Source organism: Amblyomma americanum, chromosome 4 (assembly GCF_052857255.1).
Source record: "Amblyomma americanum isolate KBUSLIRL-KWMA chromosome 4, ASM5285725v1, whole genome shotgun sequence".
Lineage (NCBI taxonomy): Eukaryota > Metazoa > Arthropoda > Arachnida > Ixodida > Ixodidae > Amblyomma > Amblyomma americanum.
This window is the reverse complement of record NC_135500.1, coordinates 220,226,733-220,239,055: the sequence shown is the minus strand read 5'-3', so window position 1 is coordinate 220,239,055 and position 12,323 is coordinate 220,226,733. Positions and strand designations below refer to the sequence as shown.

The window sequence follows — 12,323 nt, the reverse complement described above, 5'->3', positions numbered from 1 at the left end:
TTGGATGCAATATGCAGCCAATGGTGAGGTGCATCGCAGCGCTCTGTCAACAGCGGGCGATCGTCCCTGACCACTGGCTATCAATGGCTGCGATATGTGCAGCCAATGGTGAGGTCCGGTGGCCAACCACCGAACGGCACTCGAAAGCCGCGGCCATATCTGAGTGGCCAATGAGAGAGGACCAAATGGACGCGAAATGGGAAATGAACAGTTTATAGAGCACGTCCCCTGGCACATACACACACCTGGCAGGTTGTCCACAACGCGGTGGGCAGCCTGCAACAAGACCGGGCACCGCACAAAGACGGACAGACGACGGCTTTTCGGCTCAGTGCAAGCGCACTAAACAGCGTTTGCGTAACGTGCCTGGCACCATGCAGTGGCGGGCATGAGACATGGCGCTGCTTGTGCGCAGTGGGGTGCGACACCGACTGGACAGACTTCCGGCCCAAGGCGTGCACCCGGGCCGGCGGCGGTCTCTGCGTGCCCCTGACCTGGTGCCCGCCGCTGGTGGCCGCTGCGGGTCGCGGAAGGAGGCCACGGCCGTGCGGCTTCCACGACATCACGGTGCTCGTCTGCTGCCCGTCGGCCGACGTGGTGGACCACTCCTCCTCCAACACAGGCACGCTCTCCCCCAGGCAACCCGCAGTCGAGGGCCCCCGCAACGAGCCAGGTGCATAATGCACCGGATATGACGGCGCGCTCGTGTGACCAGCATGCTTTCCCTTGCTTGCTTTCGTGTCCTGTTATGCTACCGATGCTGTTGGGGTGGATAACGGTGACGCGTTTGTATTGTCGTCTGCTGCTACTCTGCTGTCACATCGCCTGCTTGTCGTCCCTGCTTTCACCCAAGTTTTGAAAGGGCACGCAGAAAAATATCTCCAACAGAAGGAGCTCGTGTTCCAGCGCTGCCTTTCGAACTTCGAAGAAGTTGCGTGGAACATAATTTCTGGATATAATACAGTCTATTGCAAAGTGTTCTTTTTTTGTTGTTGTGATAATGAAAACAGTCCGAAGTTTCTGTAGTTCACGATACTACCGTCGCATTTCTTCTCAACAAGAGGTGGAATGTGAGACTTGCTGACTTTAACGCTATTTGTCTTACAAAGTGAACGCGAGAGAAAAACCACTAAAATAAATGTTGCGGACTAGCTGACCTTGCATTTTGTCTTGAATGACACAAGCATTGCATACGTGTCAGGAAAAGCCGGCTTCCATTTCTGCGAACTCATGCATGTTTACATCGCTTTGCTTAATACAGCACAGACTTAGCGCAGAGACCTGCCCTAGTTTGCAGTTTTTTTTTTTTTTAGTGCGCTGGCATTAAGACCCTCCACACACCGACTTCGCTTATGTTTGTCCGAAGTATACGCTTGATCTTGAAAACCGAGTCTCGAACTGTAACCAGAGTGAGAGCTGAAATTTTCGTTGATGGGTGTGTGGGTGTTTAATGTTCCAAAGCGACTCCGGTTATGAGGGACGCCGCAGTGAAGGTCTCCGGAAATTTCTACCACCTGGGCTTCTTTAACGTGCACTGACATCGCACAGTACACGGCCCTCTAGAATTTCGCCTCCATCGAAATTCCACTGCCGCGGCCGGAATCGAACCCGCGTCTTTCGGGTCAGCAGCCGAGCGCCATAACCACTGAACCACCACGAAAACCGAAGTGCTGGCGCACGTAATTTACAATTGGCCTAACCACGTTAAATCATCCATTTCCTTTTTTTTTTGTTTGCGGCCAGTGAGTGACAAACCAGGTCGTGATTTAATCGTGAGTTGGATTTCTTTAAGGCACATCTTACCTGCTACCGGAGAGAATTTTTGTCGTCCGTAATTGAGATACATTATAACTAGCGGCCCCGGTACGCACTGTGAGCAGTGTACTTTACTGTGCTTGCAAATAATTGTTAAGCACCACGTGCGCTTTGCCCGCACTCTGCGCCACGCAAGTGCACAGCGTGGCCTCAGCGTGGCACGTTTTATTGACTTCGGGTGTCCGCGCTTCTTGTTTTCATCCAGGTTGCGGCGCCGTGGTGGACGATCCTGGGGCCGTCGCGAGTGGACCGGGCGGAACCGTCACGCTATCCAAGTCTGCGTGGCCATGGATGGTCAGTGCCTCGCGACCACCCGACTCCTTAGCAAATATGTCACGCATAAGCCACCGATGCACTGCAAACACGCTTTAGCTGCGGCAGCACGCAGTGTGACTGTATCTAGAAGTTGGTGGATTTTCAGAACTGCCACCCAAAGCTTTTATAGTACCCATGGAACGTGCCCTTTGAGTTTTGCTTTCACTTGTTTTGCTGCAGTATCAGCTATTGTAGTGCTAAAAGCACTCTTTAACGGAGTCCAACCCCAGCCAAGAAAAAATGGAGAGGACACTCAAGCTCTGCCTTAAGGGTGTGACGCGATAGCGCAATGGGTTAATTCCCATACATGCAGAAGGTCGTTCTCTACTTCACATTCATAGTTCCCTGGGAGTCTTCATACCTCTCCCGGCGCAGTGGTGCAGGGGTTAAGCGACGCGTCATTGCCCTGCGATGGAAGGTGCTACCAGCGGTGGGCCCTGTGCGACCCAGGTTGCTCTTCCCGAGTGACCAGTCATTAACTTAACTGCCACCTGAGAAGTTGGGCAGTTTGCTCACTTTCCGGTGGGCAGGTTGTGACGACACCGCAAGGTCACGTAACCTAGGTGGCCCACCTGCCTCCTAGGTTGCTCTTTGGGGCCACCTGCCAGAGCTATGCCCGTGATTTGATTTTTTCGCTCACATCGCTGACTCCGGATATCCTGGCAACCGGAGTTTTTAACGCTGTGTGTGATGCTTGACCTTGAGAGCGACCCGCGCGACCGGAGCTGGTTACTGGCCGTGCTGGTAGATGGCGCCACGCCACCTGGGTCACCAGAGCACGCATTACGTAATCACGGCTGCTCACGCGGCGTTGTCGCCTCGTTGAGCATTTGCCACCAGGACTGCGCGTGCGTCCTTTGGGCCTCCTTCGCGTTGTGCGCTGGCTCCGCCCACAACGAGACTCCGGAGACGCTGCTGTTGGCGCATGCGCCGCTCTGGTGGCGGCGCAGCTGCAAGGACTCTGTGCTCAAATCGTCTCGATACCTCGCTAAACACATGCTTTCGCGCGTCTACTCGGTTTAACTACCTTAAATCCCTACCACTTATTTTACTGCCTGATTAGTTGCAGCAGAAGAGCACGCGTCTCTGGCTTTGTTCTGTCGCCGCCATGCAGAATTCGTGGTTTTATCACGACCAAACCTGGCCTTAAAGGGGCCCTTATAGGTGCCAAAAGTCGGAGATAGTACCACGTGTGATCAAACAGGAGCGTGAGAGGTGGAGCGCTCAATGTTACCTTTGATAATATTGGGGAGACTCAACGTGCTCAGAGCACGCATAGCGAGTGCAAAAATTTCGGGGTATCGCTGCTCCATCCCTCAAGAGAGCGCACAGTTGTGTGCATTGGCCACTGCTGAAGCATGAGGCGGCAGAAGCTACGTCAGGTGTGCGGGTGAGACTGGCAAAGTGACGGCAGGGCTGAGGCTTGGATGCAGTCAGGCTGACGATGACGGCTTCCGCGTCTCTTCCCGCTTGGCGCAGGCGGCCATATTCCAAGCCGACAAGTTCATATGCGGCGGCACACTCTTGGACAGCGACACTGTGCTGACGGCTGCCCATTGCTTCCCCGACCTCAGGAACAAGTACGTATGTCTGCTGTCATGATGTGGCCGCTTTCATTGGCAACTCTCAGCAAGATCGCTAACCAATCCACGTTACTAGTTGGTTCACTCAAGTACAGCGCAGTGCGAACGAGGCTTGGGAGTTCAGTAGGCTCCAATATGCGCAAATTGAGCCATCAGGCCTTCCCTGACTGTACGCTTATATACTGCGAAGCACTTGGCCTTGCTGACTATGGACGGGTATTATGTTGATTAAATTTATTCTCGCGGCTTTATGTTTCTGCGCGAACATAGAGCCACCGTTCCATGCTCGTGTCAGTTCTTTAATGCCAGTGGGATTAGCCATCGCTGTGAGCCCGAAAAGCCACAAGTCCTCGTTCTGGTCAGACAGTTCTGAATGGACAGAGTCGCTGTATTGCGAGGTCTGCAAGCGCGAAGCCACGGGATATGCATGCTGGAAGCGACAGGGCATTTATCGCAATCCCATTCGTGCAGCGCCGGCGAGTACAAGGTGCGTCTGGGCGTGCTCGAGGTGAACGAGACGGTGAGCTCGCACAGCGCCAACCTGCCTGTCCGCTGGATTCGGCCGCACGAGCGCTACCGGCTGGACCGCCACTACCACGACATCGCGCTCATCAGGACCGCCGCCAAGGCCAGGTACGGGACGCACATCGCCCCGGTGTGCCTGCCGTCGCCGGACTTCAAGCTCGGCGGACAGGTCGTGGTGCTCGGCTACGGACTCACCAAGTACGGTGAGCGCACGCTTCTGTGCCCGGTGGCCAGCTAAGATGTTTTGAGCCAGCATGCAGACAATATTTTTTGCTGCTTGGTTCCATTTCCAGACGTTCCGTCTGTACATCGGACAGTCCGTTCCTGTAGCTCCTTCCATTCTCTTTGCGCTTTTTTTTTGTTTCGGCGAAACTTTATGTTCTGTTGCCGCGAAAAAAGAAGAGAACCATCGTTACCCGAACTGCGTTTCTCTTCATTGATTTTGTACTTCGGGTTCGAGTGCTGACCACAGTGCAGGAAGAAAGCCACAGACATCAGCGGCGGGAAAAATGCCACGTCGTAAATCATGCTTAACCGCTGCTTAGCGCTTGTTTCGACCCGAGAGAAGTGATGAATTCACCTGTCCCCACTTCAGCTGCACCCTGCCACTACACCGGACAACGCCATTCAAATTTCGTTCCTCGCAAATGATTCATTCTACGGCTATTTCTGGATATGTTGGCGTGTGTGCAGCAGCAAAGGACGCATTTATTCGTGAGATAACCGTCTCAAAGCGACGTGATCATTATTTTAAAGTTCTCGAAACGGGCTGTTGTTTTCCGCAACTCATTTTTTTTTTTCGTACACTTCCGCACTCTGTAATAGGCTTCCCGAGAGAATTGATCAACGTAAAAGCTGTCCCGTTACTAAAAGTTTCTTATCGCTAAATCTGCCACAGCCGCGTATGTGCCTATTACCATTTCTTTCGCCTGTGTTCATAGGTCTGTGTTTTGGTCTATGTTTTACCTTATGCGACAAATAATGCACCTTTCTTTTTAGCGTTCAGTTATTTTCTGAAATGTTCTGGAGCTTGTTGTTGTCTTGTTCATGTTTCAGTGTTCATGTTTCTGTGTTAATTACTTTTTGTCTTTCATGTGTAGTTTATTTCAATATTTGCTCATTTTGTGGTTTTGTTCAATAGAAGTAAACAATTTTCCCGCCATCCGATTCAAGCTCGTGGCGTCGACACCGAAAAGGACTCCGTGCTTACCGATGGGAATTGAATGGTGGCGTAGCCTAGCCTCCGGGATTCGCGAATTTAGAACTGTGTCCACGCAGCGATACTTTCGTTCATTTAATTCTGACCGTACCACGCACTTTGTGGGAAGCAGGCCAACAAAGAGCTGATAAAGCCCTTATATTTGAACAAAGAGTGCGCCCAAACCATCTCTCGGCACGATGAACGGCTCAAGCCTCGTATTTGCCTGCAGCCTATCTTTGTTTTCCTTCCTCTAGTCGTCCGTATCTTGTCTGAATGCGGGCTTCACTTCAACACACTGGCAGCTCATCAGTACTTGTTGATCATTGTGTTTGACAAGAGCAAACAGTTCGCTTCATGCGCAGGCAACGATAACTTTGGCTTTGCCTTTCATGGTCTGCGATGAGATGCAGTGTGCTCTGCTTTATGTCCAACCTCGGTGACGCTAAAGCGCGCATTTCCGCTAACTTAACTAAATACACCCGAAAAAAAATACAAAACCGGACTCTGCGTGCGCCATCTCGACGAGAACGTGCGAGCCGACGCCGTCGGGTGCCACCCTCCAGTGTTGCTTTCCAGCATGCAGAGCTTCGTGCAGCGGGGACTCATGAGTTGTTTGGGCTCTTTCCAACAAGAGCTCAGGAGGGGGCCGCTGATAGCTGCGTGCCGAACTTTCTCACGGCTGTTTTCCCACACAAGGGGCAGCAGCAAGCCTAGTGCGCATAAACAAGTAAAACTGCCTTCGCGACCTTGTTTGAATATTCTCGCAGCAACACATGGTCTCGCCTCCCTGTTCCCTTTCCGTGACAGCCCGCGTAGAACATATACTACATGCGAAATCAAAGTGATGATCAATCACGCGTTCGCTATTGGGCACTTCATTTTGCTACTTCCGCTCAGGCTTCTGCGATCCCTCGCAGGCGACTTTCACGGCCTGTTAAGGGCCACGCAATATGGCGGACAAGCGGATGATCGCGCAGGCGGCTCGGCTTCTTGCCCCGCCCTCTCCTCCTTCGTGGTTGATTATCGTTCTACGGGCCAGCAGCACGGATGGCAGCGTAATTAAGCGTTTGAAATTGTTTCGCGAAAGGTGTCTTTTTATAATTCTTTGTTTTCCTTCTTGTTACAAAATTAGAGCCAGTTTTTAGCAACGCTGTTGTCGTTATTGTCACACTTATTACAAGCTCACTAATACATGAGCAAGCGCCCCTTTGCGTAAGCTTCCATGACGCACATGCCAGCACAGATGACCGCGAGGCATTGTCTGTCGCTGCAGTAATAGCACAGCTTGGCTGGACGTGGTTGCACCGACTCGCCTATTGTGAGGGAGATGTGTTGCTGCGACGCGCTGTTTTCAATCCGACGCTGCAGCGAACTGCGCTACTCGCGCATGCGCAGTGACTGTGGCTAGAGACATTATTGCTGACGCATACGCTGCTCTGGCGACAGCGCAGGCCGTAGGCACCAACTGAAAGTTTCGCCAAAGTTCGTCGTCTCCGCAATGCCCCTCCATTCTGGCGCCAATGTCACCCGCGGAAGCGCCGACAGGGGGAGCTGAAAGCGTTCCACGTTTAAAGTGTATCCAGCATTCGTACCAAAAATGTGAGCAACCGTTCGTCGTACAGCGTTACGGGTGCTGTCCTACGATTTTTCTTTTCGGCATATAGCTTTTAAATTCTCTATAGTGGTGGTGGTGGCAAAAACTTTTATTTTGACAGAGGCATTTGGGGTACACAGGCCCCTGGGCCCCCGCACGGCCCCACTACACTCAAACGTTCATGTTCCTGCGGTACATAATGTCGGCAGCTCGGTCGGTGGCCGGACCGGGTCCTTGGAGCGTAGCAGGGTATCCTGCTAGTCTTTCCGGCTGGTGAGGTGCTCCAGGCACCGCGGGGCAGGATCCGAGGGACATTGGAATAGGATGTGGGAGAGTGTGGCGGTGGGGTAGCTGCAAAAAGGGTTGGTGGTCGTTTGGTGGTAGCGGGACCTATAGTATAAGGAGACGGGAGGGTTCGCGTCTGGAGGCGGCGCCTTATGGTAACTATCAAGTGAGTGGTGTGGTGGCGGGTAGAGCTGCCTCTCGGCTCGGTGAGCCAGCTCACTGAATGCGTGCATGCGGGAGAACTCCGACGCGGAGGCCGCCTGTGCCCGGTGTACCAGACCTCGGGCTAAGTTATCGGCGGCCTCGTTGTCGGGGTTCCCCGAGTGCACAGGCACCTGGGGCAGCTCCACGTGGCGGGATGGCACCGGGCGAGGTCAGCATGCAAATAGCAGGGACAGTGCAGTCTTCGAATCTGTGAGAATATAACGGGATTCCGTGTGGGCAATAAATAACGAGGGCGATGGCTAACCTCTTCAGCCACTTCTGAGGAGGGGAGAAGGGTATGGCCCACCACGGCTGCCACCGCTTCATCGCCCGAGCATGCGGCTCCACCTCTCCTCGGGGCCGTAATGTTTGCGAAGAGCCTTTGGCCTGGCTCGGCGGCGTGGCTCGTTGTGTTGCGGACGGGTGTTTCTCGGAAGGGGTTTGACGAGGAGGTTGGAGTGGATAGGGGTGGAGAGGATTGTGCGGTCGTTAGCCGGGATGCGCATGCCGAGGGTGCTGAGGATGTTGCATCCAGTCTGTGCTAATCGGATATACCGGGTCTGTCTGTGGGACTCCACAAGCCAACTTGGAGGCTTCCGAACCGACGACATATCCATGGCGCTCGGCTATACTGACCCGAAAGACGCGGGTTCAATGTCAGCCGCGGCGGTCGAATTTCGATGGAGGCAAAATTCTAGAGACCGATGCATGTTAAAGAACCCCACGTTATAGAACCCCAAGATATTAGTAGAAGTCCGTTTGTACAATTATCAAGCTTGTCTCTTTAGTAGCAATTTTTGGACCAATACATGTATCGCGTCACTATGGCTTCTTTCAAAGGCTGATTCCTGGTCGCGGCAGCCGTACACTTCGATGGAGGCAAAATACAAAAAACTTCCGTGTACTGTATGACGTCAGCGCAGGTTTAAGAACGCCAGCCTGTCTAAATTAATCCGGAGCCCTGCGCTGCGGCGCCCCTCAATTCGGGATGCTCAACCACGCAGTTGAGAATTTACTTTTTTTTTTTACCGAGACGGATGTCACACAGAGTGATAACTTGAGCAATCAACGCAGAGAGTCTCGTCGTGCACCTTTATCATTCGTGGAGGAGTCCCGCTGTTTGCGATTCTCGGTCCGCTTTCACGGTTCGCAAAAGTCGCGTTGCAAGATAGCCCGCACAGAGCCTGGCAAGCAATGCTCGCAAGCCTTGCCTCATAAGTGCAGGTACACTTGAACCGTTCCATTTTATGCAGCTGTTCTCACCGAAATCGCTTTTGGGCGCAGGGGGCCGCTACGCTCGGCGACTGCAGGAAGGTCGTGTGTCGGTCATCAGCAACCAGGACTGCGACGATGAGTTGCGCCGGACATCCAGCTACCGGCATGCCACTCCTGATGGCATCACCGAGGACTTCGTCTGCGCCATCAACCACACGGGCGTCGATGCCTGCCAGGTATGTCGTCGTCGTATCGTTCCACGGACAGGGCAGTGCGATTGTGGGTTGCTGGTGCATGTCGCAGACAACGAAAGGCTCAGGTAGTTGAGTGATTCGTGCATGCACGCTTGCAATTTGCTTACTGAGGCAGCCAGAAAGCGTCCGAGACGAAGGCGTGTTACGAGAGACGCCGCAGTCGAAGGACCTAGATTAACTTCGATCCGTCACTCAGGCCATGAGCATTTTCATTATTTCGCTCCACCGAAACGCGGAAGCAAGCAGCGGTGGGAAGCATTAGAATGCGCTTTGTTCGATGCCCGTGGAACAGCTTTAGGCAGTATTCGACAATTTGTTGATGAGCCACAGATACCCACGTCATCAGTGACAGCCGCGTCATCACGATGCTCATTACTGTGCTCGAAACGCAATCCTTTCCAGTACTCCTTTTCCTAGCTAGCACATCTCGAAACCTTCTGCTAGCTGGCATTTTGGAGTTCCTCGCTTTTAATCCGATCGGGTTCTTTTCCGTTGCATTATTGCCCCTATAGTGCTGGCTCGCCGTCGTTGTCACCGCCTTTGGGAATCGGATGCCAGTTATTGTCGCCGACACTGGGTCGAAGACATTTTTCGAATTCACTCTGGCTTGCCATAAAAGTAGCCATTAACTTGTTCACTCCAGTTGTGAACTCGAAAGCGAGAGTAAATACTTTATTCAGAAAGACGTGGTCATTGGGTGAGGAGCTAGCTTATGCATGCAAACGTGAACATAATCAAAATTGGGGCGCAAAAACAAAACGGAAACAGAGAAAGATGACAACAGGACGAGCGCCTGACTCCGTTTTGTTTGCGCCCCCATTTTCATCATGAACAGCTTCCAACTTGCCCAACTTTCCACTCTGCCAAACCTGAACGACCCAAGGCGAAGTTAAGGACGTGTGCAAATTCGGCACTCGCTTCTCATTAATAGCGAGTGCATGGGAAATGCGTCCCCTCGTGGGGAGATGTGAAAGAAATGGAAGCTCTTGCGTTCAGCAGCTTTCCCGCATGCATGCAGGGCGACTCTGGAGGACCGTTGCTGGCCCTGGGTCTCGACTTCCGGTGGAACGTGGTGGGCGTGGTCTCCTTCGGCATCGGCTGCGGCGGTCGCTTCCCCGGCGCGTACACTCGCGTCACCACGTTCCTGGACTGGATAGCCCGCAACAGGGACTGAGCACGCACAGCGGACCGCAGTCCCACACAGCTGTGTCCGGTCCGATCAGGAGCGTCCCTCCCATCAACTCGGTTATTGTGTTCTTTGAGCCGGACGCATCTTAACTACCTCAAGGGCACTTGACAGCGCTGCGGAGCATATGCGTCTGGTGTGCTAGGTTGTTTACACCTATGCCATTGGTGATGCAATGTCAGGCAGAAGGTAAAGGGTGCACAGATCCTACTGTAAACCGAACCAGTTCTGTCGAAGCTAGGGAGGTTTGCAGCCCAGAAAACGTGGTAAGGCAAGAAAGGAAGCGACCACAGCTTGTTTTCCTTTCAGGTCTTGTTTTTCCAGCGTTATAGCTTCGGCGTCATATATCGACTGTTTGGGCTGCCTTTTTTTCTTACTGGAAGCGACGGTAAAGGGTCGTCCAGTCGGTTTAATTTGTGTCTATCAAGTCTGTCGTCTAACTTATTTATTCTATGTGTGGTTCACGAGTGACATTATTTATTCTGTGAGTGTGAAAGTCTCATTTACTCTGTTTTGCTTTGCAGAAGCCTAACTTGTATTCGTACTGTGTGCTTGGGACACTACATGCATTACTTTTATGTCTATGACCAGGTCGCATGCTAGCTAAAGGGCTGCGATTTTTCATCATAAATGGTGTTCAATGTTATAAATACAACTTAAAACAAGCGCAAGTCAAGTTTAAAGAATAATCGTGCAACGTGATTTCCACCAAAGCATGCTTCACTATCATCTCCTATGCACAAATACAAATAATACACAGACCTATTTGCACCAAAGCATAGACTGTCATGCCACCAGTGTCCAAACTTTAACTTTGCTTTTATAAAAAGTTATTTGCTTGTTATGTTTAAGAATTTAGCGTGAAGATGTATAAATTGTATGTATTTTGTATCACCTCCATCTCGGCTTCCATGTGAGTCATTTGCTAATTTAGAAATTTTCAACGGTTACTCATATTTAAATGCCAGTCTGTGAAAGGGCCGAATTCTCATTTCCAAGTGGCTATTGTGCATCTTAATTGCCCAGTAAAGAAATGTAATTGAGTTGTCATACTCTAATCACCAGGAATCAGCAACGAAAGGCGCGGAGAGCAGTATAGGGTGGGACGCTTTTCCTATTCTCATCGAAGCAACTTGCGACATAGAATATGGAATGTGCACATATCGACCCTTCTCTTGATCGACGAGTCGGCCATATATCGTCGCTGCGCGCCGCGAAAAGGACACAAAATGTGTCATCTTGTTAATTAAAAGAGCAGAGGCACCGAATTTTAGTTGTGACGTATAAGACGATTTCAGGTCCCGTGAGGCATACGAAAACTCACGTTACTTCATATCTTCTGTGACGTTATAGCAGTCGTTCGGCTTTTCAAACAGAAACCGAAAGACACGAGAAAAAAAATTCCATTATAATTTACTGGTGAATTATATTGTAATTTACTGGTGAATTCCACGTCGTTACTTGTGTATACCATTGTCCAGCGCATCATTCCAAGGAAGAAAACATGCATCGAAAAATTTGGTGTTTCTGCTCCTTTAGCACACGGGCGTGTTCTTCAAGGACATAAGCTGAACGCTCGCAGGCCATTATCGCGAAACGCGAGCCGCGAGTTTTATCCCCACGAAATACTTTACAGTGTGAAAAAAAACACTTATGCTGTGCGAAAATTACAAGAACTGCTGCAATAAATTGGGCTAACGGTGCTGAAATGCATATCGTTCATGCGTACTTCATGGAAGAATTTTCTTAATGTGCTACGAAAACATACTTTTTCAATGGGCAGGATGAACTTACTATGTGTATTCTGTGCGGTCTCTCCATAGTTTACAAGGATGGAACTGTCCACATAGCCACGTAGTATGAAAGAAACGTTCGCGTATGGAATCGCCGTGAGATGGCGTGAGGCCTGCATATGTGTCAGGCTTTTAGCCGCGTGATGACGACGTGGAATAATTTACTAGCCACTGCCACTGTGTTTCTAACTATAAGAGTAGTTATAGTGTTATCTTCTGGATTAGTGTTGGGAACGCATGTACTTAGTAGATTATAGTGGGTATGTTGTGCGAAAATTGCAAATCCGTCAGCGACGTCCAATGTCGCCTGGCCGAAAATGCATTTATTCGGGAATAAAAGTGTGAGACTTGTT

At 51.2% G+C, this 12,323-nt stretch overlaps 1 protein-coding gene across 6 annotated transcripts in view; it reads left to right on the top strand.

Annotated features, from left to right (window-relative positions):
* LOC144129403 (putative serine protease 45) overlaps positions 1-12,323 on the top strand; it is a 146,009-nt gene extending 133,686 nt beyond the window's left edge. For 2 of the 6 annotated variants that reach the window (XM_077663532.1, XM_077663531.1), the window contains exons 3-8: positions 416-622; positions 2,021-2,109; positions 3,610-3,710; positions 4,185-4,441; positions 8,807-8,973; positions 10,010-12,323. In XM_077663532.1, the coding sequence (XP_077519658.1) occupies positions 416-622; positions 2,021-2,109; positions 3,610-3,710; positions 4,185-4,441; positions 8,807-8,973; positions 10,010-10,165 (977 nt within the window). In that variant the 3' untranslated portion in view covers positions 10,166-12,323. Of the gene's footprint in view, positions 1-415; positions 674-2,020; positions 2,110-3,609; positions 3,711-4,184; positions 4,442-8,806; positions 8,974-10,009 lie in introns of all 6 variants that reach the window. The other 4 variants (XM_077663529.1, XM_077663528.1, XM_077663530.1 and 1 more) reach the window with 3 other exon arrangements.